The sequence below is a fragment of the Elephas maximus genome, chromosome 6 (assembly GCF_024166365.1).
Source record: "Elephas maximus indicus isolate mEleMax1 chromosome 6, mEleMax1 primary haplotype, whole genome shotgun sequence".
NCBI lineage: Eukaryota > Metazoa > Chordata > Mammalia > Proboscidea > Elephantidae > Elephas > Elephas maximus.
In genome coordinates, this window is record NC_064824.1 from 95,416,528 (window position 1) to 95,443,346 (window position 26,819).

Below are 26,819 nucleotides of genomic sequence, written 5' to 3' on the forward strand. Positions count from 1 at the left end.
CATCCAGTGTTTTAAAAACAAGAAGTTTCATATAAAAAGTCCATATTTCTAGCTTCTCTTGAAACACTAGAGATCTGGCAACCTTGAGCATGCATTGTCACCTGGCCTCAATCAGCTGGAGTGACTAGCAGCTTCTGGGTTTAGAAAGAACATGTGCTCTGTTTCCCATAATCCCCACCACTCCTCCTGTTTCCACCTGGGCTCACTTCACTCATTTACCTTTCTGGTCCCTGTGGGCACTTAAGCTTGCATCTCACGATCTATACCAATAGGGGAGTGTCAGACTCCAAAATCCCACGTGTTTCTTGATCACTATAGATTTCAAATTTTTGATGGTTTGGAAATCTCAGTAAATTCTGCTTGCGCCCTTGTCAATGTCTTTTCTTAAACTATAAGTACTATGTTCCGAGGTATTCTAAAATCAGTTCACCTACAGCTATCTCAGAAAAGAATGCCTTATTTGTTTGTAGTTGTGTGACATTTATTAAACACTTCCTATACCAGGCTAGGTATTTCACATGTATACCCATTGCAATTGGGTCGATTTTGACTCATAGCAACCCTATAGGACAGAGAAGAACTGCCCAGTAGGGTTTTCAAGGAGCCACTGGTGAATTCAAACTACCGACTTTTTGGTTAGCAGCTGAGCTCTTAACTACTGTGCCACCAGGGCTCGGATACTTAAACCTTGACATTCTTATGACAAAAGTCTAACTGACCTCCATTTTGCAGATGGGAAAATTGTCTCAGAGTGATTAAGAAGCTTACCCAAGCTCAGATAATAAGGGGACAAAGCTGGGATTCTAACATTAAGGTAGTTTGATCCTGGAGCCTATGCTACTACAATAACCACTGCTTTAGAAGAAAACGTTTTACCCAATGTTAGATTCTCTCTGCAACATAAAGATTCTGAAGCAATTAGAGGCCCAGTAGGGTAGGAACTGCAAGCCAGTATCAGTGCCCTCAACACCATGACAAACCCGTAAGGCAAACAGTTATATGAGTCATCATACGACACTATTATTGTCTTTGGGATATGAAGTTTGCAACTTGAAATATAAAAATATAGACTGAGCTTATTTGATGCATTTTAACCATCTTTAAAAATACCAACTGTCTTTATACACAGGGGTAACATCCCAGCCCAAGTTAATGTAGAAGAGTCAATTGTCAGCTCTGAGTTTAGGATGGACAGAAATGGAATAGACAGATTACATATCATAAAGTGAAACAGTTTAATTGCTTACCACAGAATATCTTCAAGGAGATTTCTAGTGGTAAGACTTAATTAGGCAGTGAGAGTATTCGTTGAGAAGTTAAGACCAGCAATTTCAGGTCTGTGTGTGTGTGTTAGAGAAGAAAAAAAAAAAAAAAACTACTCACCAACTCCAGACACTGCCTGTGGCCATAAGCAGCAGCATAATGTACGCTATTGTAACCTTCCTTGTCCCGGAGAGAGGGGTTTGCATCATTCTGAAGCAGAAACTCTAAACATCTGTAAATATAAAGACGGAGTGTTATTTAGAAAACATCTCTGGGCCAAAAGGGATAATCAATGTAAATTACCTCCTTCTGTGCATATCCCACAAAGTACTTGGTAAAATTTTAGTATTTCTTTAGAAATCCTACAGTAATGAAGTTTCATGAGGTATAAAGGTGTGTGTGTGTGTGTGTGCGTGTGTGTGTGTGTGTATTTTCTTAGGCTTTATAGTTATGTGTCAATAAACTTTCACAATCACAATACGTTCTGTAAATAGGACATTATGTGATTGGGACGTTGTGCAAACAAGCCTAAATCACGAGCCATAGCATTCACTGATTTTCCACCTTCATATTGTTTAATAACCTTTTATTTCATTTCCAGATTGATACTTCTCCTTTGCCTCTTGCTGCCCTTATCACTAGGCACTGCATTTGGGAGCCAGGATACACTTCACGGTAATATTTTTTAAAGAAAATTAAACAGAGAGAGAATGCTACAACACTCGAGACGCACATACATGAGATTGGATGTTGCTGCCCATGAGTCAAAGCATACCCTGTTATATGGTAAACTTTTTATTTGTAATTAGGGAGAGTTCACATCAAAATGACGATAGAAAGTACAGTACATACATAAGCCAGTAACACAGGCATTTATTATGACTATCAAGACACGTTTTATACGTTATATACGTGCTGTACCATTGTACACCTGGCAGCACAATTGCTTTGTATACAAGAGACAGAAGATACACGTGTTGCATGCAGGAAGCTGCTGCATTTGCTACATCCGGTTACATCTGCTACGTCCCATTATCCGATCAGTATTACTGAACTCTATTATGACCTTATGGGACCACGGTGTATATGGGGTTGGACATTGCTCAAACAGATATTATGTGGCACATGACTGTATTTCAACTTAAAACAGACATTCTAGAACTCAGGAAATACTTTAGGAACAAGAAGGTAATTAAGTTTTTTTTGTTTTTTCCTCATATTAGGGTAGAAAACCTGTCTGGAATCAAGATTACTGAATAATAAGTTGTTAGAGGTCCACGTTCAAAAGACGAAGTCTCAAATATAATGAAGGACTGGTTAGGCCATTACCAGGGCAAACTTCAATACAGTGAGTTTGTTTTTAACGTTGCTTTTGGAGACTCTAAGATCAAAAGGTTGGAAAATGAAAGTTAGAGTAAGAAGAAGAAAGAATTTAAGAATAGCTTTAAAAAATAAGAAGATTAAAGGAATGGGTAAACATTTTAAAAATATAAAGTATTAATTCAGTGGCCACTTATGAAGAAAGAGGAACTTAACATTGCATCATTAGGAATATAGGCTTTAAAATAATAAATTTTGTATACACTTTCTGACAGAGTTGTAATTTTTCTGAAAAAGCCACTATCATTGGGAAAGGTTAAAAACAGAGTTGTGGCACCACTTTGCTAAAGAGCCCAAAATTAGCACATAAGCCCTCACAGATGTAATGGGTGCTGTTCAGGGCCTGGGATGATGCTGCTGGATAAAAGTGAGAAGTGAGCAACGCCCTAGAATTTCAGTATTATTTCAATGCTAGTGGGACAAGCATGTCCTTTACATGAAAAACTAATCCATTTCATACTCAAATAAAAAATTTAAGATTATAAATGTAAATCTATACATTAAACAAGACCTTCCACAGAAAATTTCTATGCTGTTGCTGTTGTTAGGTGGGGTCAAGTCAGTTCTGACTCATAGCACCCTATGTTCAAAAGAATGAAATACACCCAGTCCTGCACCATCCTCACAATCATTGCTACGTTTGAGCCCATTGTTGCAGCCACTGTGTCAATCCATCTCGTTGTGGGTCTTTCTGTTTTTCGCTGACCCTCTACTTCACCAAGCATGATGTCCTTCTCAGGGACTAGTCCCTCCTGATAACATATCCAAAGTACATGAGACAAAGTCTCGCCATCCTTGCTTGTAAGGAGCATTCTGGCTGTACTTCTTCCAAGACAGATTTGTGCATTCTTCTGGCAGTCCATAGTATATTCAGTATTCTTCACCGGCACCATAATTCAAAGGCATCAACTCTTCATTCTTCCTTATTCATTGTCCAGCTTTTGCATGCATATGAGGTGATTGAAAATACCATGACTTGGGTCAGGTGCACCTTTGTCCTCAAGGTGACGCCTTACTTTTTAGAGGTCTTTTGCAGCAGATCTGCCTGGTGCAATATGTTGTTTGATTTCTTGACTGCTGTTCCCGTGGGCAAATCACTCATAGAGACAATTAAAACAAATACTTTAATTTCCAGAAAAACTGACGAAAGACAAAGTTTTAAACCAAATAGCTAAATGTCACATAATTTATCCATAAAATGTTCCATAGTAAATCAAGCTATTATTGGAACTCTGCTATCATGTTGTCTTTGGTGATATGTACCTTATAAGGAAGTCTTTTTCGATTTTGGTAATTAAGTACCCATGGATAAGATCCCAGGTGTGACTCATTTTCAACCAAATTCATTCCTTTAAATCAGTCATTCAACAGGAATAGTGTTGTAGGGGACACACAATCCTCAACACTTCTCAAAGGATTATATTCTAAAAGTCAGTTGGTAAGTGGGCTGTGTGGAATTTAGCAAGCACTTGGGATTGCCCCTAAAGAGTTACTTAACTCAGAATATAGCTGAATTTGAATAGTCTCCATGTTGCTTCTAAGGGAAAATTAATTTCACATTTTAACTGGGAATGCCTATCTTTTCTCTTTCCAGGGCCCTAACGAGTGATTTTGGTACCTAAACTGTAAAATCAACAGGAGCACACTAGGTCTGGGGGTACCTGGAGGAGAGGGGAGCCTCTCTGCATAAAAGGGCTCTCAGGCTCGAGGCAAGCTTGCAGTTCTGCTGGAGAAGGGGGCATCTGTTGAGGTGGCTTAAATTTTTACATTCTTTTAATATCATTATTTTAAATTTGAGGATATTAGTGCAAAACCTTCGTAATTCTGCTTTACTCATAGCTGCATTTCCTATCTTCACCCTTGTCATAGTCACAGTTATGTCCCACAACCTGACCGGGGCCACACTCTCTAACTCTACCCTTTCACAATGGCCGGGGCATAAGTAAAGCCTAGTGGGAGGCCAGAAGACCCTTGACTGGACAGGGAGCATTCAGATCATGGAGAAAGAGCTTCCTCTGACAACTGGAGGGAGTTTCTGGGTGCAAATGGTTAAAGTGCTTGCTGCTAACGGAAAGGTTAGAAGTTCGAGTCTATCCCGTGGCACCTTGGAAGAAAGGCCTGGCAGTCTACTTCAGAAAAATCAGCCATTGAAAGCCCTATGGTGCACATTTCTACTCTGACACACATGGGGTCACTATGAGTCAGAATTGACTTGACAATAACTGTTTTTTTATAACTGGAGAAAAGAATAAACAAGTTAAAGGCTATGTGTACAGTCTCTTAGAGCAACTATGTCCATTGGGTTCCACAGAGACAGGGCACAAAGCACGGGCATTTACTTGATTTTTCAGCAGTTACTGAGCACTTGCTTTGTGTCAGCCACTGCACTGGGCAGTGTACACTTCTCACCGTGACTTGAAATGCAAAGAGGACTCTTGGAAGATGAAGCGCTAGATCTTTCCAATGTACTGGCCCTCCAGGTGGCAGCAGTCACTCCAGCCCCTATCTCAGCAACAGCTAAGTCTCTGTCAGAAGCCAGAGAGGCAGGTGGTGAGGTGGGATGTGAGCAGTTGTTTGCAGAGTGCATGGGGCTGTTTGTAAGTTGATGTGTAGGGGAGAGTGCAACTTGTGTGTTTCACACCAAAATCTCAAGACCTTTATTTATGTTGTTGCTGCTTGCCATCAAGTCAATTCCGACTCATAGCAACCTTATATAAGAGTAGAACTGACCCATAGGGTCTCCTAGGCTGTAATGTTTATGGAAACAGATCACCAGGTCTCTTCTTTGTTGAAGTTGCTGGTAGGTTTGAAACGTCAACCTTTTGGTTAACAATTATTCCGCCAAAGGCTCCTACTTTTATTTATAAAACCCACTGCCGTCGAGTCGATTCCGACTCACAGGGACCCTATATGACAGAGTAGAACTGCCCCATAGAGTTTCCAAGGAGCACCTGGTGGTTTCGAACTGCTGACCTCTTGGTTAGCAGCCATAGCACTTAACCACTACGCCACCAAGGTGCTGCTAAATAGTTTTCCTCAGGTTATAAAAGAAGAAACTAAAGCCCTGAGTAAAACTGTTATGTCTCCTCAGGCACATGATATGTAGCAGAGCTAAAAATTATATTTAGGACACCTGGTCCTAAAAACTGCTGGCCAATCACAGTGATGGTTGCAGCAAAGCTTACACTTTTAGAAAGATCTCCCTGTGTGAAAAACAGCGAAGCTGAAGGATGTATTAAAACAAGTTTCTTCTTCATTCAAGGCAAGCCCACATCACTTCCTCAAGATTCTAAGTTACACCCCAAAAGAGTTGGCTAGCCCATGTGGTAACCCAGAGAGCAGAGAAAGCCATCAGAAATGACACCTTGTTCTTAAGCTCAGAAGATACTTACAATGCTGCTTCCTTTTCCTTCAGCTCCCTGGCTCTTTCAAGTTCTTCTGAATTTTCATGGGCGTTTCCTAAGATGGTCTTACTTCTCAGCATATGGGACAGAAAAAAAAATTTTTTTTTGCAATTATTTTTTTTAATGGCAAAGTTGTTAATGGTTTGGATGCAATTTATATCCCAATTATTTTTACCCCCAACCCAAACGAAATAAGCACCATTGATTTCCATTGAGCGTCTGCATGTTTTTTTCCCAAGGCTATCCAAGGCTATCCAGTAAACCTATTCTTTGCAAAGAAATCCAACTGGGAACATGACTTTACTAAAACTCACAGCTAGGTTTGAGTGAGCAATACAACAATTTGTCCACTCTTCCCTAAATCTCCTAAACTCCCAGGTAAAAAGGAGGCAACTTTACTCAAACTTCTCTGACTCACACCACAGTCCTTGTTGCCTGCTCACAAAGTTCAGCATCTCACTTATCCAGAGATGGGGTCCTAATCACCCCTCACCTGCCAGAACAATTCTTCACCATCCAGGAATCCTTTTCGGCTCCTAGCAGATGTAGTACACTTGTTCCTCCTCCCTCACCCACCACCCCCCACACCCAAGAGAAGAGTACAGAGCCTGGCACATAGCAGATGCTCAATAAACGTGTGCTGCATTGATAATCTACGTGGCTATGGGATTCTGAGTGCTACATCTGACTTGGAAATATTATATAAATGTGAAGAGAAAAATGAGCAATGTTTTTTCAAACTATGGATCATAATACACTACTGAATCGTGAAATCCATTTAGTGGGCTGCAGCCAGCAGTTTTGCTTTTTTTTTTTTTAACATCACACATAGTAAAGATAAAAATGGTTTCATAAAATTTTTGTTTCAGTGTTACATACTCATATACAACACACATATGTGTCATGATGCAAAATATATTTCTTACTGTGAGTCACCGTCTAAAATGTGTGAAAGCCACTGCTGTATGGGATAAGCAGTTAGCACTCACCCAGAATCAATTCCACAGCACAGGGCAGCAAATAACTCGATAGCACTCCAAGCAGGGTCACCAAAAAGTATTCCTTCCTATGCCTTGACCCTTAAGTCTGTCAGAATAATCTCATAAACTGTGGGCACTTCTCCCATGTTTTCCCCTTGAACTGGTTCACTTATTTCTGCTTTCCTTTTCTAGCCACTGAGAATTCAAACATGTCCAGAGCAATCAAATTCCTCTCTTTCAGCTGCTCCCAAGGTTCTGAGCAATAGCACCTATTTTACAGATGCCGACAACACACTTAAAGGCTGTTGGGTTTATGTATAGGTGGATTTTTTTACATATAGAATATACATTTACAAAGGTAAGTTTTACAGCAAATGAGGCATTTAAGTGGTAATGATGAAAACTGCAGTATATGTCAAAATGAATTACAATAGATTTGAACAAATGGAAAACCAGGGCTTGGTGGCTCCACTTGGCATTCAACCCAGAGAGTAGAGAAGTAATTGTACAGTGACATGTAATAACCAAACATAAAGAGAGAAGAATGGGAAAGCAGGGTTAGAGATGAAGCAATTCTAAGTCCTTTGGCTCTGGGTAAGAGAGCTTCTTCACATCCGTTTCCATGACGAAGTATGAAGAAAACTTAGCAAACCTCCCCCGCGCGCAGCCCTACCCCCAGAGGAAGCATGAGCAGGCTGTGTTTACTTTCTATCCATGTCTGATGCGGCAGCGTAGTGCAAAGCTGTCCGTCCCCAGTCATCTGTTTCATTAACATTGGCCCCTGTGGTCACTAATGTCTCAATACAGTGGAAATGACAATTCACAGCTGCATAGTGCAAAGGGGTCCTGGAAAACAAACAGCAATTTATTACATCATTCACTGTGAAAAACAGACTCATCACTGGCACCTAGCACTGACAACGGTATTCCTAGGGGTCTAGAAAGCTCTTCTGCTCTCAGAGTGCAAGTGCCTTTCTTTGACTGTATAACTTGGAACTGAAGCTACAAGGCCATCTATCCTCATATCTATCCTTCTTCTTCACTCCTAGTGCCCACCCTGGTTCAGGCCTATATTATTGTTTATTTGGACCATTGCAATACCATCCTCATTGGCCTCCTTAGCTCTAATCAAACCTCCATCTAATTTCCAGTTGGTATGGATAAAAAGCTGGGTTTTCTAAGGTACAGTTCCCACATGTAACAATCCTGATTTTAGACCTTCAGTGGCTCTCCACTGAACAAACCCTTGATTCCTTAGCCTGGAATTGAAGACCTTCCCAAGTTGGTCCCAACCTACTCTTATGAGTATTTCTCTCTCCCCAGATATACACAATTGCTGTATCCAAACAACCTGAGGTTTCCCCACAGTCACATCCATACTTCTTGCCCCTTTGCCCATGCTTTTTTCTTCCCCTGGAATGCTCTTTCCTGAACCACTTCCACCCATCAAAACTCGACCAATGCTTCTTTAAGTTCCAAAAGTTCTCTTTCTCTCATCTGAGATTATTTCACTCCTGTCTAAGTCTCTCCCGGAGCTCTCATCATACATTGCCTTGATTTTAGTTAATGGTATATTATCTTCCCCACCGAACTAGAAACTCCCTGAGGATAGGGATACAGGTTAAATGGGAAAACAATGCAGAAGGGCCAAGCCACTTCCCCTCTCTGGGCCTGGGCTTCCTCCTCTGTATTTTAGTAAGGACGTTTGGGCAGCTGTCCCCTGAGGTCCCTTCTAGGTCTAAAGTTCTGCAAAATTGTATAAATTGTTTAGTTTCTCTGGACTTGGCTTTCTCATCCATTAGATAGGCTAATAAACACTCCTGCTCTACCTCACAGACTTAATAGGAGAAACCAAGTGAGTAATATTCAGAACACGTAAGCACCCTATAAAGGGTAAGGCATTTCAAAAATATGAAGCAATTTGTTTTATATTACTTATTTTCAGTTCTCAATTATTTAACAGTTTTTCTGGTGTGCCTAGCTAATATTCACAGTCAGACTTGACTCAATGGCAACAGGTTTGGTTTTTTTGGAAAAATCAAACAGAATACTATAAATAAAATAACTATTTCAAGAATTATTCCTATCACTTCTCAAGTACATCTACCTTATAGTCAATTTACAGGCTCTTTTTATTAGTTGCTTTTCCCCTCTTTAGTCTGAAAGAAGGAAATTATAAATATTTTACGTATTGTATTGCTGGAGTTTTAATTAATTAGACTGAAAATTATTAGGTGTCAGCCAAGTGACAGGGCCCAGAGATAAAGAGACCCAGTCCTTGTCCTCAGGAGACTCACAGTCAGGTGAGGAGAGAGACAAGGAAACAAAGATCCACTAGAACAGAGTGATGAGTGCTTGGTAGCAGAGTCTGTGAGGTGCTAGGGGAGCAGAGACAAGGGCCATCACAGTGGAAGGGTGACACTTGACATGAATCTTGAAGGATGAGTAGGAATGGCCTTAAGAAGGTAAGTAGGAGAAGAAATTTATAGAAACCCCAAAGAGCCAGAATCAAAGTGGATGGGAGGAGTGGAGAACACCACACACAAAAAAAAAAGTATATATATATGTATATATACATACACACACACAAACATACCATGTATGTGTATATATCCGTGTTACCAGTTAGCATCATATCATATTTAGCTATGCAGAGGACCATTAAGGTAAGAAAATTTCTATGACCCATCCCAATAGCCAAATGGGCTTTTTGGTTTATATTTTTTAATGTTCTAAAAATGTATCCCAAGATAAAATATGCCATAAATATAATAAAATGCTCCAGATATTGCCAGATTCTGGGTTGGGGATGGGGGGCCCTAAAGAGTTCTATTCTGCTATAAACAGAATTTTCTAAACTATATCCATGTAGGATGTTAAAGAAGAATTGAAAGAAGAGAAACAATTGGCATTCCTAATCAGCACCTGTGAGAGGAGAGTTTTCCTTGTGGCTTGTGCCTGCTTTGTTGGTGTTTTGCTATAAGAAGGAATTTCCTTCTGGGGATGGAGTCTTCTCAGCTAGTTTCCCTGTTAATCATTTCAACGTAACTTGATTTCCAGATGGATGGCTCCCTACTCTTTTATTTAGGACCTTGAAGCAGTGCTCTCTGGTTACATACCTCCCACACTTGTCCTTTTTATGGAAATCTGCTCCGCTGCTCTGCAAGAGTTTTATACAATCCACATTACTGGAAAGACAGGGAAAAAACATCATTAAGATAGTAAAGGTCAATTACCTGGCTATCTTCAGAAAGAGCTGTTTTCTACGGAGTATAGGGCAGGGTTGAATGGTAACTCCAAGTTTAAATTCTGCTAACAAAAATATAACCTGAACATTTTAGAGTAATGCCGTATCTTAAAGATCTAAAGTCCTTAAAATTCCTTTTGAAAAGTCCGTAAAGAGCTTAATGGGACATTTTCAATTCTGTGAATAAGGAAGTAAATGATTATTGCATGATTAAACCTCTCAATGATGGTTTCAGCACTTATCCTAAAATTCTTTTTTCAAAACCATCAAGAGTTTATGAAACAACCACTTAAACCTATAATAATTCATGTCACCTTTAAACAATGACCTGTAGTGGATAAGCATTACCTTTTATCACAGCAGAATGAATTCACAATGATAACCATTTTCACCCAGATACTCCTTAATGGAAAATAAAATAGCTGCATTTCCCTATCTTTGTGATCTAGGTAAACAGATGTGCAGGACCAAGGCCGAAAATGATGTAATGGAGCATACTGATCTTCCAAAGCCACTTTGACATTTGCAAAACCAATAAATCATGTTTAGTAGAGAGATAGAGACTCATTGAAGTGAATTTTCCTTTTGAAAGGCATGCTGCTAAATATTAATTCTAACAGGAGTTTCAGACACAAATCTGTATAAGTCTGATTTTTTTTAAATGTGGTCATAAAAAGAGATAACCATTCATTATTGTTCTAAGCTTGGGATGCTAAGAAAAAAAAAACCTAGAATTTATTATTTTATTACAATTTAAATAAGAAAAAATTATTTCATTAATGAAAACCCTGAACAGGACTCTCCCTACCCCAGTCTGACCCTTTATTGTCACCTTTCTCAGAGAACTAGGTATTTCAGTCATAAAATATACGAACTTTCTAAGACAATTACATGTTGGTGTAGCATAGTGCTTAAGCGCTATGGCTGCTAACCAAAGGGTCGGCAGTTTGAATCCACCAGGCGCTCCTTGGAAACTCTATGGGGCAGTTCTACTCTGTTCTATAGGGTCGCTATGAGTCAGAATCAACTCGATGGCACTGGGTATGGTTTGGTAGCATAATGTTAGTTGACATAAAGCATCATCTGTCTCTTACTGAGTGATGTTAAAGGATCAAAGACAGAGGCCAACCCAGGTTGTGTGGCTCATGAAGCTCATATAATTTGACGGGTGTGGGCGGCTCTTTTAAAAAAGAATACAAAACAAAATTAGTTTTTTTTTTTTTTTTTAATGAAAACAAAACTAGCAGGTAGGAGACCCTGAAGAGACCCGTGCAAATAAGGGGCCCTAAAGCTTCATAGTCAATCCACATTTATTAAATAGGTAATGCCTTGGTTTTTTTTAATATGTAGAGGGCAAATGGAGAAGCTTTGCTGTTCCTTAAGGAACAGGAAATTGATGAAGAACCAACACCCTACTCAAACAAGGTCACCCAAGAAAGGCCATGTTTGGACAATGTGAGGGCATATACCAACAATTTACTGATCAGATCATTAACCTAACCACTGGTATGAAGAAGAGAGCATCTGATGAAAAGTACCTTGAGCGAGTTCAAAAAACAAACAAAAAAAGAGGTTTAAATCACCTTTTGCCTATCCTTTGGGTTCCCTTTTGACCTTTGTTTCACATTTAATCACTATAAAGACTTAAAAATCAGTTTTGAAGTCAGGGCAAAAACGTCTGAAAATGAAGATGAATTAATTCAATCTTGGATTCCCTAGATCATCACTCACCTACCAGCAACAAAAAAATGAAAAAAAGCTCAAATTATTTTCTTTTAGTGGAGGGAGTACCTAGTAGATATTTATTCCACAGGCTGAATATCTACAAATTAAAAAGAAAAGAAAGAGAGAAAGAAAAAATAATTTGCTATATGAGATAACAATTTTTCTTTGGAAGAGCAAAATGCAAGTAATCTGGGAATGCAACATAGTGATATTTGGTATTGCTGGAAATGATTCTTGGCCATTTTACTAGGGAAATTGCCTGGGATCCACAGACAACTTCAGTCAGTTAAGATGAATTAGTCATTAAAACATGAAATAACTAAAATCACTAACTACTCACCCTCCTGCAGCAGCAGCGTGAAGGCATGTTCTTCCAAATTTATCTGGGGTGTCTATTTCAAAGCCTGCAGACAGCACGTGCTCATTACTAAACAAGGATACTATGCTATACTTTTGTCCTAGTTAAACCACAAGAAACATTGCAGAGACAGAAAAATCAGTTAGTAGAAAAACCAGAACGCAAGCAACTGTAGTCAGAAAAGAGGTTGTCATGGAAACGAATGGTAACTGCTCAAGCTTGGCAATTTTATAGGAAGAACCGTGAAGTCAAGAAGAATTTATTTTCACATTCGGCCCTGGGTGAACCGCAGCCCCATTTTTCAATCACAGGATAGAAATTTATGAAACCAATTTGAGATAAGCGGGGCAAGAGACAGGCAGAGAGAACGCATGGAGAAAACACGGAAGGAAAGGAGTAATTCTAACATGCTGGAATAGGTATTTTCTTAAGCGTATTCCTAGCTTTCAGTTGGTTTAAGATTTAGCAAACATGCTTTCATGCACAGATTATTTTTAAACATGCCAAAATCAGTGAAAGCAGAATCAACCGTAGGTCAAGTATGTAAAGGAAAACAAAAATGTCTCTGGGATATCTGATGAATTAATTCATAAACAATCTTTGCCTGCAGACCTGTATCACCTTTGAAAGCCCAGAAACTTATTAATATATAGAGGTTGGAGGAAATAGTGATGAGAAAGATAAGCAAAGCTCCAAATCAAAAAGAATATCTTGGTTCTAAATAACCCCATGTTAGAAAAAAAAATTAAATGTAGTTTAATTTTGATAGTGATTTCTCAGAGCTCACAGAGTGGAACGGTAACACAACATTTTCTACCATTAAAATGTGGGGAATTTGGCCTTCTTTTCTTTTGTTGAAAAATATTAAATGTTAAGGCACCATTTTAAACTTCAAAGATGTCTTTTCCTTCATGACAAACTTGCCAGTAAGCTCTGGACATCCCTGCCTCTCTCCCACCCAGATCACCCAAGCTTTAACTTGAAAACAGACAAGACTCTCACTCTGGGGCAGGACCATTGACATTGGAACAGTGTCTACACCACGGACTGCTGGGAGCTGTCACATGCAGTTAGCTGTGGTATATAACTTCTGCCAAGTCAGGTAATGACATGAAGCACAGGCAGCCACTCACTCTGACCAGACACCTGAAGCCATGTGACTCAATGACAGGACACATTAAGCCTTATCTTTAACAATGGATTTACTTACCCGATGACAACAACTTTCTGCAGCAGTCGGAGTGAGCATTTAGGGCTGCTAAATGTAAGGGGAACATGCTATGGATTCCACACCTGGGGAGGAAAAAAATAGAGCAGCTCATGGCAACAGATCTCAAGATACATGCAGAATGATGAGTGCCTTCCCAGAGGTTTCCTGATGAAAATTAAATCCATGATGCTTCCATTAGGGACTCTTTGCTAAAATAATTTTGCAATTCTTCCATTCAATAATTATGAAAATATTTTCTACCTTAAAATAACAAAATCTTGGATCTAAATCAGAATTAAAAACCAGTATCGAAAGGAATATATATTTTAAAGAAAAGTAATTTCATAGGGGCGGAGCCAAGATGGCGGACTAGGCAGACGCTACCTCGGATCCCTCTTACAACAAAGACACGGAAAAACAAGTGAATCGATCACATACATAACAATCTACGAACCCTGAACAACAAACACAGATTTAGAGACGGAGAACGAACTATTAAGGGCAAGCAGCGATTGTTTCCAGAGCCTGGAGCCAGCGTACCAGTCAGGTACGGCACAAGCACAGAGAGCGGCTCCACCCCCCTGAACTAACCCCGGGAGGGGGACCAGCCGGTTCCACGGGCGGCGTGGGACGCAGCCGGTAGGAGAAGTCCCCGGGAGGCAGTGACTGGTCTTGGAGCAGAAAGAGCAGCGTCCGAGCCGGGGAACCATCCCGCAGGGATTTGGACTCGACGCAGGTACGCCATAAACACGGAGAGTTGCTCCACCCCCCTGAACTAACCCTGGGAAGGGGACCAGCCGGGTCGCGCGGGCGGCGTGGGACGCAGCCGGTAGGAGAAGTCCCTGGGAGGCAGCGACTGGTATTGGAGCGGGGAGAACAGCGTCCCAGCCGGGACACTCGGTCACGGCACAAGCACGGGGACCTGCTCCACCCATCTGAACTAACCCCGGGAGGAGGCCCAACTGGTTCTCGGAGGTGGCACGGCCACACGGCTGGAGGGACGAGAAGTCCCCGGAAGGGAGCGACTGATTTTGGAGTCGAGAGTGCACCGTCCCAGCAGGGGAGCCTTGACGCTGGGTGTGGGGCTGGAAGCGGAGGATCTGACCGTGACTCCAGCGGGCCAGACCCCCCGGGGGCAATCTCCACACAGCCAGCACACATAGGCGACGCGCCCCGCGGGAATCTCAGATATAATAGTCATTCCAAGCAAGACAAGCAACTCTGGCTATATTCTGAGGTGCTACTCTCCTATCTCTCTGTTCCCTCCCCCACCCTCCCCAGGCGGCTTCATTAACATCTGAATAGCCTGAGCCAGAGGGAGAACTCTGATAGGGATCTGACTGCATTTTTTTTTTAGTGGATTTTCTGGAAAAACTAGTTTCCCAGTGATGGCTCGGAGACAACAATCCATATCAAACCACTTAAAGAAGCAGACCGTGACAGCTTCTCCAACCCCCCAAACAAAAGAATCAAAATCTTTCCCAAATGAAGATACAATCTTGGAATTATCAGATACAGAATATAAAAAACTAATTTACAGAATGCTTAATGATATCACAAATGAAATTAGGATAACTGCAGAAAAAGCCAAGGAACACACTGATAAAACTGTTGAACAACTCAAAAAGATTATTCAAGAACATACTGGAAAAATTAATAAGTTGCAAGAATCCATAGAGAGACAACATGTAGAAATCCAAAAGATTAACAATAAAATAACAGAATTAGACAACGCACTAGGAAGTCAGAGGAGCAGACTCGAGCAATTAGAATGCAGACTGGGACATCTGGAGGACCAGGGAATCAACACCAACATAGCTGAAAAAAAATCAGATAAAAGAATTAAAAAAAATGAAGAAACCCTAAGAATTATGTGGGACTCTATCAAGAAGGATAACCTGCGGGTGATTGGAGTCCCAGAACAGGGAGGGGGGACAGAAAACACAGAGAAAATAGTTGAAGAACTCCTGACACAAAACTTCCCTGACATCATGAAAGACGAAAGGATATCTATCCAAGATGCTCATCGAACCCCATTTAAGATTGATACAAAAAGAAAAACACCAAGACATATTATCATCAAACTCACCAAAACCAAAGATAAACAGAAAATTTTAAAAGCAGCCAGGGAGAAAAGAAAGGTTTCCTTCAAGGGAGAATCAGTAAGAATATGTTCTGACTACTCAGCAGAAACCATGCAGGCAAGAAGGGAATGGGACGACATATACAGAACACTGAAGGAGAAAAACTGCCAGCCAAGGATCATATATCCAGCAAAACTCTCTCTGAAATATGAACGCGAAATTAAGATATTTACAGATAAACACAAGTTTAGAGAATTTGCAAAAACCAAACCAAAGCTACAAGAAATACTAAAGGATATTGTTTGGTCAGAGAACCAATAATATCAGATATCAGCACAACACAAGGTCACAAAACAGAACGTCCTGATATCAACTCAAATAGGGAAATCACAAAAACAAACAAATTAAGATTAATTAAAAAAAAAATACACATAACAGGGAATCATGGAAGTCAATAGGTAAAAGATCACAATAATCAAAAAGAGGGACTAAATACAGGAGGCATTGAACTGCCATATGGAGAGTGATACAAGGCGATATAGAACAATACAAGTTAGGTTTTTACTTAGAAAAATAGGGGTAAATAATAAGGTAACCACAAAAAGGTATAACAACTCTATAACTCAAGATAAAAACCAAGAAAAACGTAACGACTCAACTAACATAAAGTCAAGCACTATGAAAATGAGGATCTCACAATTTACTAAGAAAAACGCCTCAGCACAAAAAAGTATGTGGAAAAATGAAATGGTCAACAACACACATAAAAAGGCATCAAAATGACAGCACTAAAAACTTATTTATCTATAATTACCCTGAATGTAAATGGACTAAATGCACCAATAAAGAGACAGAGAGTCACAGACTGGATAAAGAAACACGATCCATCTATATGCTGCCTACAAGAGACACACCTTAGACTTAGAGACACAAACAAACTAAAACTCAAAGGATGGAAAAAAGTATATCAAGCAAACAATAAGCAAAAAAGAAGAGGAGTAGCAATATTAATTTCTGACAAAATAGACTTTAGACTTAAATCCACCACAAAGGATAAAAAAGGACACTATATAATGATAAAAGGGACAATTGATCAGGAAGACATAACCATATTAAATATTTATGCACCCAATGACAGGGCTGCAAGATACATAAATCAAATTTTAACAGAATTGAAAAGCGAGATAGATACCTCCACAATTATAGTAGGAGACTTCAACACACCACTTTCGGAGAAGGACAGGACATCCAGTAAGAAGCTCAACAGAGACACGGAAGATCTAATTACAACAATCAACCAACTTGACCTCATTGACTTATACAGAACTCTCCACCCAACTGCTGCAGTATACTTTTTTTTCTAGCGCACATGGAACATTCTCTAGAATAGACCACATATTAGGTCATAAAACAAACCTTTGCAGAGTCCAAAACATCGAAATATTACAAAGCATCTTCTCAGACCACAAGGCAATAAAACTAGAGATCAATAACAGAAAAACTAGGGAAAAGAAATCAAATACTTGGAAAATGAACAACACCCTTCTGAAAAAAGACTGGGTTATAGAAGACATTAAGGAGGGAATAAGGAAATTCATAGAAAGCAACGAGAATGAAAATACTTCCTATCAAAACCTCTGGGACACAGCAAAAGCAGTGCTCAGAGGCCAATTTATATCAATAAATGCACACATACAAAAAGAAGAAAGAGCCAAAAGCAGAGAACTGTCCCTACAACTTGAACAAATAGAAAGTGAGCAACAAAAAATCCATCAGGCACCAGAAGAAAACAAATAATAAAAATTAGAGCTGAACTAAATGAATTAGAGAACAGAAAAACAATTGAAAGAATTAACAAAGCCAAAAGCTGGTTCTTTGAAAAAATTAACAAAATTGATAAGCCATTGGCTAGTCTCACTAAATAAATACAGGAAAGGAAACAAATAACCCGAATAAGAAATGAGAAGGACCACATCACAACAGAACCAAATGAAATTAAAAGAATCATTTCAGATTATTACGAAAAATTGTACTCTAACAAATTTGAAAACCTAGAAGAAATGGATGAATTCCTGGAAAAACACTACCTACCTAAACTAACACATTCAGAAGTAGAACAACTAAATAGACCCATAATAAAAAAAGAGATTGAAACGGTAATCAAAAAACTCCCAACAAAAAAAAGCCCTGGCCCGGACGGCTTCACTGCAGAGTTCTACCAAACTTTCAGAGAAGAGTTAACACCACTACTACTAAAGGTATTCCAAAGCATAGAAAATGACGGAATACTACCCAACTCATTCTATGAAGCCACCATCTCCCTGATACCAAAACCAGGTAAAGACATTACAAAAAAAGAAAATTATAGACCTATATCCCTCATGAACATTGATGCAAAAATCCTCAACAAAATTCTAGCCAATAGAATCCAACAACACATCAAAAAAATAATTCACCCTGATCAAGTGGGATTTATACCAGGTATGCAAGGCTGGTTTAATATCAGAAAAACCATTAATGTAATCCATCACATAAATAAAACAAAAGACAAAAACCACATGATCTTATCAATTGATGCAGAAAAGGCATTTGACAAAGTCCAACACCCATTCATGATAAAAACTCTCACCAAAATAGGAATTGAAGGAAAATTCCTCAACATAATAAAGGGCATCTATGCAAAGCCAACAGCCAATATCACTCTAAATGGAGAGAACCTGAAAGCATTTCCCTTGAGAACGGGAACCAGACAAGGATGCCCTTTATCACCGCTCTTATTCAACATCGTGCTAGAAGTCCTAGCCAGGGCAATTAGGCTAGACAAAGAAATAAAAGGTATCCAGATTGGCAAGGAAGAAGTAAAGTTATCACTATTTGCAGATGACATGATTATATACACAGAAAACCTTAAGGAATCCTCCAGAAAACTACTGAAACTAACAGAAGAGTTTGGCAGAGTCTCAGGTTATAAAATAAACATACAAAAATCACTTGGATTCCTCTACATCAACAAAAAGAACACTGAAGAGGAAATAACCAAATCAATACCATTCACAGTAGCCCCCAAGAAGATAAGATACTTAGGAATAAATCTTACCAAGGATGTAAAAGACCTATACAAAGAAAACTACAAAGCTCTACTACAAGAAATTCAAAAGGACATACTTAAGTGGAAAAACATACCCTGCTCATGGATAGGAAGACTTAACATAGTAAAAATGTCTATTCTACCAAAAGCCATCTATACATTTAACGCACTTCCGATCCAAATTCCAATGTCATATTTTAAGGGGATAGAGAAACAAATCACCAATTTCATATGGAAGGGAAAGAAGCCCCAGATAAGCAAAGCACTACTGAAAAAGAAGAAGAAAGTGGGAGGCCTCACCTTACCTGACTTCAGAACCTATTATACAGCCACAGTAGTCAAAACAGCCTGGTATGGGTACAACAACAGACACATAGACCAATGGAACAGAATTGAGAACCCAGACATAGATCCATCCACGTATGAGCAGCTGATATTTGACAAAGGACCAGTGTCAATTAACTGGGGAAAAGATAGCCTTTTTAACAAATGGTGCTGGCATAACTGGATATCCATTTGCAAAAAAATGAAACAGGACCCATACCTCACACCATGCACAAAAACTAACTCCAAGTGGATCAAAGACCTAAACATAAAGACTAAAACGATAAAGATCATGGAAGAAAAAATTGGGACAACCCTAGGAGCCCTAATACAAGGTATAAACAGAATACAAAACATTACCAAAAATGTTGAAGAGAAACCCGATAACTGGGAGCTCCTAAAAATCAAACACCTATGCTCATCTAAAGACTTCTCCAAAAGAGTAAAAAGACCACCTACAGACTGGGAAAGAATTTTCAGCTATGACATCTCCGACCAGCGCCTGATCTCTAAAATCTACATGATTCTGTCAAAACTCAACCACAAAAAGACGAACAACCCAATCAAGAAGTGGGCAAAGGATATGAACACACATTTCACTAAAGAAGATATTCAGGCAGCCAACAGATACATGAGAAAATGCTCTCGATCATTAGCCATTAGAGAAATGCAAATTAAAACTACGATGAGATTCCATCTCACACCAACAAGGCTGGCATTAATCCAAAAAACACAAAATAATAAATGTTGGAGAGGCTGCGGAGAGATTGGAACTCTTATACACTGCTGGTGGGAATGTCAAATGGTACAACCACTTTGGAAATCTATCTGGCGTTATCTTAAACAGTTAGAAATAGAACTACCATACAACCCAGAAATCCCACTCCTAGGAATATACCCTAGAGATACAAGAGCCTTCATACAAACAGATACATGCACACCCATGTTTATTGCAGCTCTGTTTACAATAGCAAAAAGTTGGAAGCAACCAAGGTGTCCATCAACGGATGAATGGGTAAATAAATTGTGGTATATTCACACAATGGAATACTATGCATCAATAAAGAACAGTGACGAATCTCTGAAACATTTCATAACATGGAGGAACCTGGAAGGCATTATGCTGAGCGAAATGAGTCAGAGCCAAAAGGACAAATATTGTATAAGACCACTATTATAAGATCTTGAGAAATAGTAAACCTGAGAAGAACACATACTTTTGTGGTTACGAGGGGGGAAGGGAGGGAGGGTGGGAGAGGGTTTTTTATTGATTAATCAGTAGATAAGAACTGCTTTAGGTGAAGGGAAAGACAACACTCAATACATGGAAGGTCAGCTCAATTGGACTGGACCAAAAGCAAAGAAGTTTCCGGGATAAAATGAATGCTTCAAAGGTCAGCGGAGCAGGGGCGGGGGTCTGGGGAACATGGTTTGCGGGGACTTCTAAGTCAATTGGCAAAATAATTCTATTATGAAATCATTCTGCATCCCACTTTGAAATGTGGCGTCTGGGGTCTTAAATGCTAACAAGCGGCCATCTAAGATGCAGCAATTGGTCTCAACCCACCTGGAGCAAAGGAAAATGAAGAACACCAAGGCCACACGACACCTAAGAGCCCAAGAGACAGAAAGGGCCACATGAACCAGAGACCTACATCATCCTGAGACCAGAAGAACTAGTTGGTGCCCGGGCACAATCGATGACTGCCCTGACAGGGAGCACAGCAGAGGACCCCTGAGGGAGCAGGAGATCAGTGGGATACAGACCCCAAATTCTCATAAAAAGACCAAACTTAATGGTCTGACTGAGACTGGAGGAATCCCGGCGGCCATGCTCCCCAGACCTTCTGTCGGCACAGGACAGGAACCATCCCCGAAGACAACTCATGAGAAATGAAAGGGACTGGTCAGCGGGTGGGAGAGAGACGCTGATGAAGAGTGAGCTAATTATATCAGGTGGACACTTGAGATTGTGTTGGCAACTCTTGTCTGGAGGGGGGATGGGAGGATAGAGAGAGAGGGAAGCCGGCAAAATTGTCAAGAAAGGAGAGACTGAAAGGGCTGACTCAAGAGGGGGAGAGCAAGTGGGAGTAGGGAGTGAGATGTATGTAAACTTATATGTGACAGACTGATTGGATTTGTAAACGTTCACTTGAAGCTTAATAAAAGTTATTAAAAAAAAATTTCATATAAACAGTGACTCTTTAAATCTAAAATGAATTTCTCTCATTTTTCTTTTAGCTTAGCAATTGTGTATCTCATTTATTCATTCATTTATTTATTCAACACTTTTTAAGCATCAGATACTATCCTAGGTGCTGGAGATAACAACGATGAGGAATGCCAACTCTCAACTTTGAAAAGTAACCTTTTATACTCCTAGAATTGATTAACAAATATTTATCATCAACCTATTATGTGCTGAGAACATTGCTTATAGTCAATAATGGCCGTATTATTAAAAATGGAATTTTAGTTGATAGTAAAAACTAACGTTTACCTTCTGCAGGTGAAACTTCATCTTCCTAATAGATATTGATGTTGTACATTAACCCTCACTGAGATTCCAGTAAAAAAAAAACAACACAATGAAGACTAATAAACACTATCTTGCATATATTTCATAAACCTAGCACATGTTCTCTAACAGTATTACAGAAAGAATCTAGAAAATTACTTCTTAGACTGAGCCCCTACCACACATGGTCCTCAGGATGATCCCTTAAGGGACAGGCAGACTGCTGATGGCAGCACTTTTTGCCTTCAGAATAAAATCCCTCTCCTGTCTCCTCCACTCCCCCTCACTCAAACAAGGACCAGGATCCATGTGCTGAACTGTAGTCCACAACAGCATCATCGGGTGATTCCTGTGTACTTCTAAAGCATTTCTAAAATGTTAGTGATTATTTCTCATGACATCTCATTTTAGTCAAATAATGTATTTCAGATTTTGTAAATCCTTTGCAAAACACAAGCCAGTATGGGGCCATATACATTTGCACCCCACAGCATTAACTATTCAAATTTTTTCTCCAGCTGAAAGTGGCCTGCTTTCAGATTCTACGATTCATAGAGAAACTCACTGGCATATGATTTGAATTTGTTAAGCTTTGGATACAAGAATCTTATTTGCTATCTCAAATGTTATTATTACGTGTGTGTGAATATGCAAAAGTATATACATATCCACAGGTATTTTGTGGTACTCAGTGTTTGGCAAAATCCGAGTCTGTGAACAATTAGCCACCACTTTCTCTTTCCATCATAACTTCTATTTCTTGGCACGTTGGTTCAGTCTTCCTTCTGTTCGTTTTCCTTTCCCTATATGGAGATTTCCAACCCAGTGTACATAATAGCTGGCATCCATCAAGAGATGCAGTTTGCCGGTCTTCGGGCAGTGTCATGTAGCGGAGAACTGCTTGTAATTGCCTCTCTCATCAGTTACAAAAAAACGTTGGAAGAGCAATTGCATCAATGATGACCTTGAAGCTCATGAAAAGGAGGAGGGCGCTGGGGAATGGGAGAGAAGGCTTTTCTATTTATGCACTATTTATATTGTTCCCTTTTGATATGAGTAAAACATGCTAATTTTTTAATGTACATGATTTAAGATATTTTTACTAAATGGAAATTTAAACTAATATGATTTTACCCAGCCATTTTACTTGTTTTGGAAAGATAAGGCAAAAATGTATGATTAAATATCTCTAGAGATTTGGAAGAAGAAAATGGATAGAATATTTTCTGGGATGGTTTTAAGTTTGTGTGCCTGAAATCAAGGAATGGATTTCTCAAGATCTCTGTTAGCTTTCTTCATTATTTAAATAGATACACACATATATCATATTATATATACACACACAAAATATATATATAACCTATTTTATAAAACACATATTTATATAAAATAATAGAAGCAAATGGATTAGAGAAAAAGTATCAAACTTCAAGAAAGCAATTGGGAAAAACATGAAAAAGTATAAGCGATAGTATATCAGCATTAGTATTATAATATATTCCATAAACTTCATTATCAATAATTTTAATCAACCTTCCCACTTAAAACTTGTCTTTAGATAATTCATCATACTTTACAGTAGTTATTTCATTTTTGTTCACTGCTACTTATAAACTTCAGAAGAGAAACAAAACTAATTTAAGAAGACTAGCAAAAAAACTCTGTTTGATGTACAATTTTTATTCCATAGTAAAGCCACCACCTCAAGTAACATTATGGGTTAGACTCAAGTGCTACTGGCATTTATATTTGAATATGATTCTATGGTTCAAATAAAACCAAACCCGTTGCAGTTGAGTCCACTCTGACTCAAAGTCATAGTGACCCTATAGGACCGAGTAGAACTGTCCCATAGGGTTTCCGAGGAGCAACTGGTAGATTCAAACTCCTGACCTTTTGGATAGCAGCCGAGCTCTTAACCACTACGCCACCAGAGCTCCATGGTTCAAATAGGAAAACTAAATATCAGGTCGAGATTGGAAAGAAGAAAAACAGAAGTCAGAATCTCTGAATCATTTCAGAAACCATTCATGCATTTCAAAGTAAAATTACTCCCTTGTTATAAAATAAAATTGCTAACAAAGGAAGGATCACAAAACCTTTAGCAGGAAAATTAGGATTTGACTGTCTTAGTCAAATAAGAAGTATCACTCTTACTTCATGAGGAAGATCAAGAAATAAAGATGCCAAATAACGTTCAACTTAACAATGCACAAATTATAGGAAAAAGGAGATCAATTCCAGTTAAAAGGCTACATTTATTTGACCAGTCAGAAAATTAATGGGACACATTTGTATTAGCTATTTCTAATTTAGCTGTTAGCTGGCATGTCCTACGCAGTTATTTCAGAATAAATGAAGTCTGAAAGACTGTCCATTGGTAAGGGAAGAAAGGGCTTTGCACCAATAGAATATTTGTATTTTAAGCTGTCCCCTTGGAATCAAAGGACGAGGCCCTTACTAATCCAGTATTTTCTAGAGCTTGACTTTAGGCTGTATGGTAAAAAACTCACTGTGGTTAAGGTAATAGATTTTGGCGTCAGAACCTTTGGGTATGCGTCCTTGTTCTGCCATTTGTCAGCTATTTTATCTTCAGCAAGTTACATGTTCTCTCATCAGGAAAATAAAGATAATGACAGTGTCTGCCTCATAGAGTAATTGTAAAGATTGAGATAATGCACATAAAGTGCTAGACAGGGTGGTGCCTGGTAAGCGTTTATGATAAATATTAGCATTAAAATTGCCCTCCAGTTATTATTAGGTTAATTGGGTAATCAGCAATCTGCGAGTTTTGAAATTGTAATCAGATTGTGGTTCCTGATAATCAGGTATACAATTTCTTAAAAGGCAAGACAGAATTGCTGTCAGCATTGACTTGATGGCAACGGGTTTGGCTTTTTGGTTTGGTTTGCATTTCGGTTATCTTTCCACATTTCAAAATCCATTACAATAATTATTTCACAACTCTCCTAGAGAGGTGGGATTGGTTTATTTTTGCCCACTGAGTAAAAATGCAATGATTTGTTGATTCTTATGCAAATGATCAAATAAAAAAAATTCTTAATTTAATTATGCCATTCCAAGTATTCACCATGTACCCCTAAGTTACTGGACATCTGGGTATAACTGACAACAATGATACCTGGAACCTACAGACATTTTCAGTGGTTCCTGTCAAATCAACTCCAAGCACTCTAATGTGGCTTAAAGGCCCCTTCTCGATCTGGCTGTTGCCTCAGCTCTATGGCTTCTAGATTCCACTGAACTTCTATCTGTTCCTCATAAGAGCCCGCTCTGTCCTCCCCCAGGCTTTTGCACATGCTTCCCCCTCCACCTGAAACCTCTTATCTCTCTGCCCCTTTCTCACAGGGTTTCTCAAGCTAGTCAGTGTGTGCCTGGGGGTCCCTGGAAATAACTTTAGGGTCTTGAGAATTGTTTGTGAGAATTTTTAAATTGTCTTTTCATTTTGGTGATAATATAAAACAAACAACATAAAATCATGTTTTGGCTCATCTGAATGACCTCCTTATAACCACATATGGCTGCCAAGTTTTGGCACATGTGTTTGTATTTGGGATCTCATTGGTGCTGTGTAGCACTATTTTGATAGACATGGGCCAATGAGAAATGAATAAAGGTAGACTTAATAAATGAATGACATGTCTGAACCAGTAGCGGGGAGGCGGGGGAGGGTGGAGGGCAATGACAATGCAGCACAGTAGTTTGAATAAAGGCCTCTGTGTTGTCTGGTAAGTCCACTGTCCCACCACTTTGTTGCAACTACTGCAAAACTTCCATTCCTATGCATTGCATTAAACAAATCTGCTGCAAAAGACCTCTTTAAAGTGCTAAAAAGCAAAGATGTCACTTTAAGGACTAAGGTGCACCTGACCCAGGCCATGGTCTTTTCAAATGCCTCATATGCATGCGAAAGCTGGACAATGAATAAGTAAGCCTGAAGAAGAATTGATGCCTTTAAATTATGGTGTTGAAGAAGAATATTGAATATACCATGAACTGCCAGAGGAACGAACCAATCTGTAGTGGAAGAAGTATGGCCAGGATGCTCCTTAGAAGCAAGGATGGTCTCACATACGTTGGACGTGTTATTAGGAGGGACCAGTCCCTGGAGAAGGACATCATGCTTGGTAAGGCAGAGGGTCAGTGAAAAAGAGGAAGACCCTTGACGAAATGGATTGACACAGTAGTTGCAACAATGGATTCAAGCATAACAACGATTGCGAGGATGCTGCAGGGCGGAACAGTGTTTCGTTCTGTTGTACATGGGTTCACTATGAATAGAAGTTGACTAGGCAGCACCTGACAACAACAACATACTGAATTCTAAAGAGTTAGCCCCTTAGCCATCAGCCGTCAGCACCATAGTCCCCTGAAAATGGTGATGTAGTTTTGGCAAAGCATGAACTACCACACCACCGATTACAAAGAAACAGCGAGCCTTGTGCTCAGGCCCTGAGGCTCCAGATCCAAATGGCTGAGGACAGAATCCCAATTCTGCCCCTCAGTAGGTATGTGACCACGGGCAGGTAACTGAACCTCTCTGCGCTTCATTTACTTTACCTGTAGAACGGATAATCATAGCACTTACCACATGGGGTTGTTGTCATAGTTAAATATAACCCCTCAGAGTGGTGCCTAGTATAGGTAAATACCCATGAGTGTTTGTTACTATGGTTAAACTGTGAAACTCATTTCAAAGTTCTTGGTTTCTGTAGTTTTGTTTGTTTGTTTTGTAAATTTGTTTTAGATTTATTGATATTCTGGGCCCTGTCAGACTGGGTTCAATACCCCAGATATAGTATCCCATATCCCAGTGATACCTAACAATTGCCCTGGCATCACATTTAGTACATAGGATTGTAATTGCTTATTTAATTCTTGTCCCCAGTGGCTTGGGACCTCTGTACCTCTAGAGCCTGATACAGTGGCTGACGCAGGCCTTCAACAAACACTCAGTGAATGAATAATTATCAAACCCAATTACCTGCATAACTACCATATCCCTAATTCTGCTGCAGTTGAGGCAGAAAAAGATAAGATAGAAGGCAAATTAAAATCCTAGAGCCAAACTAAATAAAATTGAAGAATAAACACCACAAGGGCTTTGACACCACATGAACACTGAGCCATGTTCCAGAAAGTACTCTGACTTAAGGCTCAGAGAAGCAAAAAAGAATAACAAAGAACATTCTAACCAAGGCTGGAGAATAATATTCA

The 26,819-nt window shown here is 39.3% G+C and overlaps 1 protein-coding gene across 4 annotated transcripts in view; it reads right to left on the reverse strand.

Annotated features, from left to right (window-relative positions):
• The window catches only part of ANKRD44 (ankyrin repeat domain 44), a 381,499-nt gene that overhangs the window by 97,197 nt on the left and 257,483 nt on the right, over positions 1-26,819 (reverse strand). For all 4 annotated transcript variants that reach the window (XM_049888893.1, XM_049888894.1, XM_049888892.1 and 1 more), the window contains exons 11-16: positions 13,568-13,650; positions 12,340-12,403; positions 10,147-10,215; positions 7,733-7,873; positions 6,036-6,116; positions 1,384-1,495 (exon numbers count right to left, since the gene is read on the reverse strand). In XM_049888893.1, coding sequence (XP_049744850.1) covers positions 1,384-1,495; positions 6,036-6,116; positions 7,733-7,873; positions 10,147-10,215; positions 12,340-12,403; positions 13,568-13,650 — 550 coding nt within the window. The remainder of the gene's footprint in view (positions 1-1,383; positions 1,496-6,035; positions 6,117-7,732; positions 7,874-10,146; positions 10,216-12,339; positions 12,404-13,567; positions 13,651-26,819) is intronic.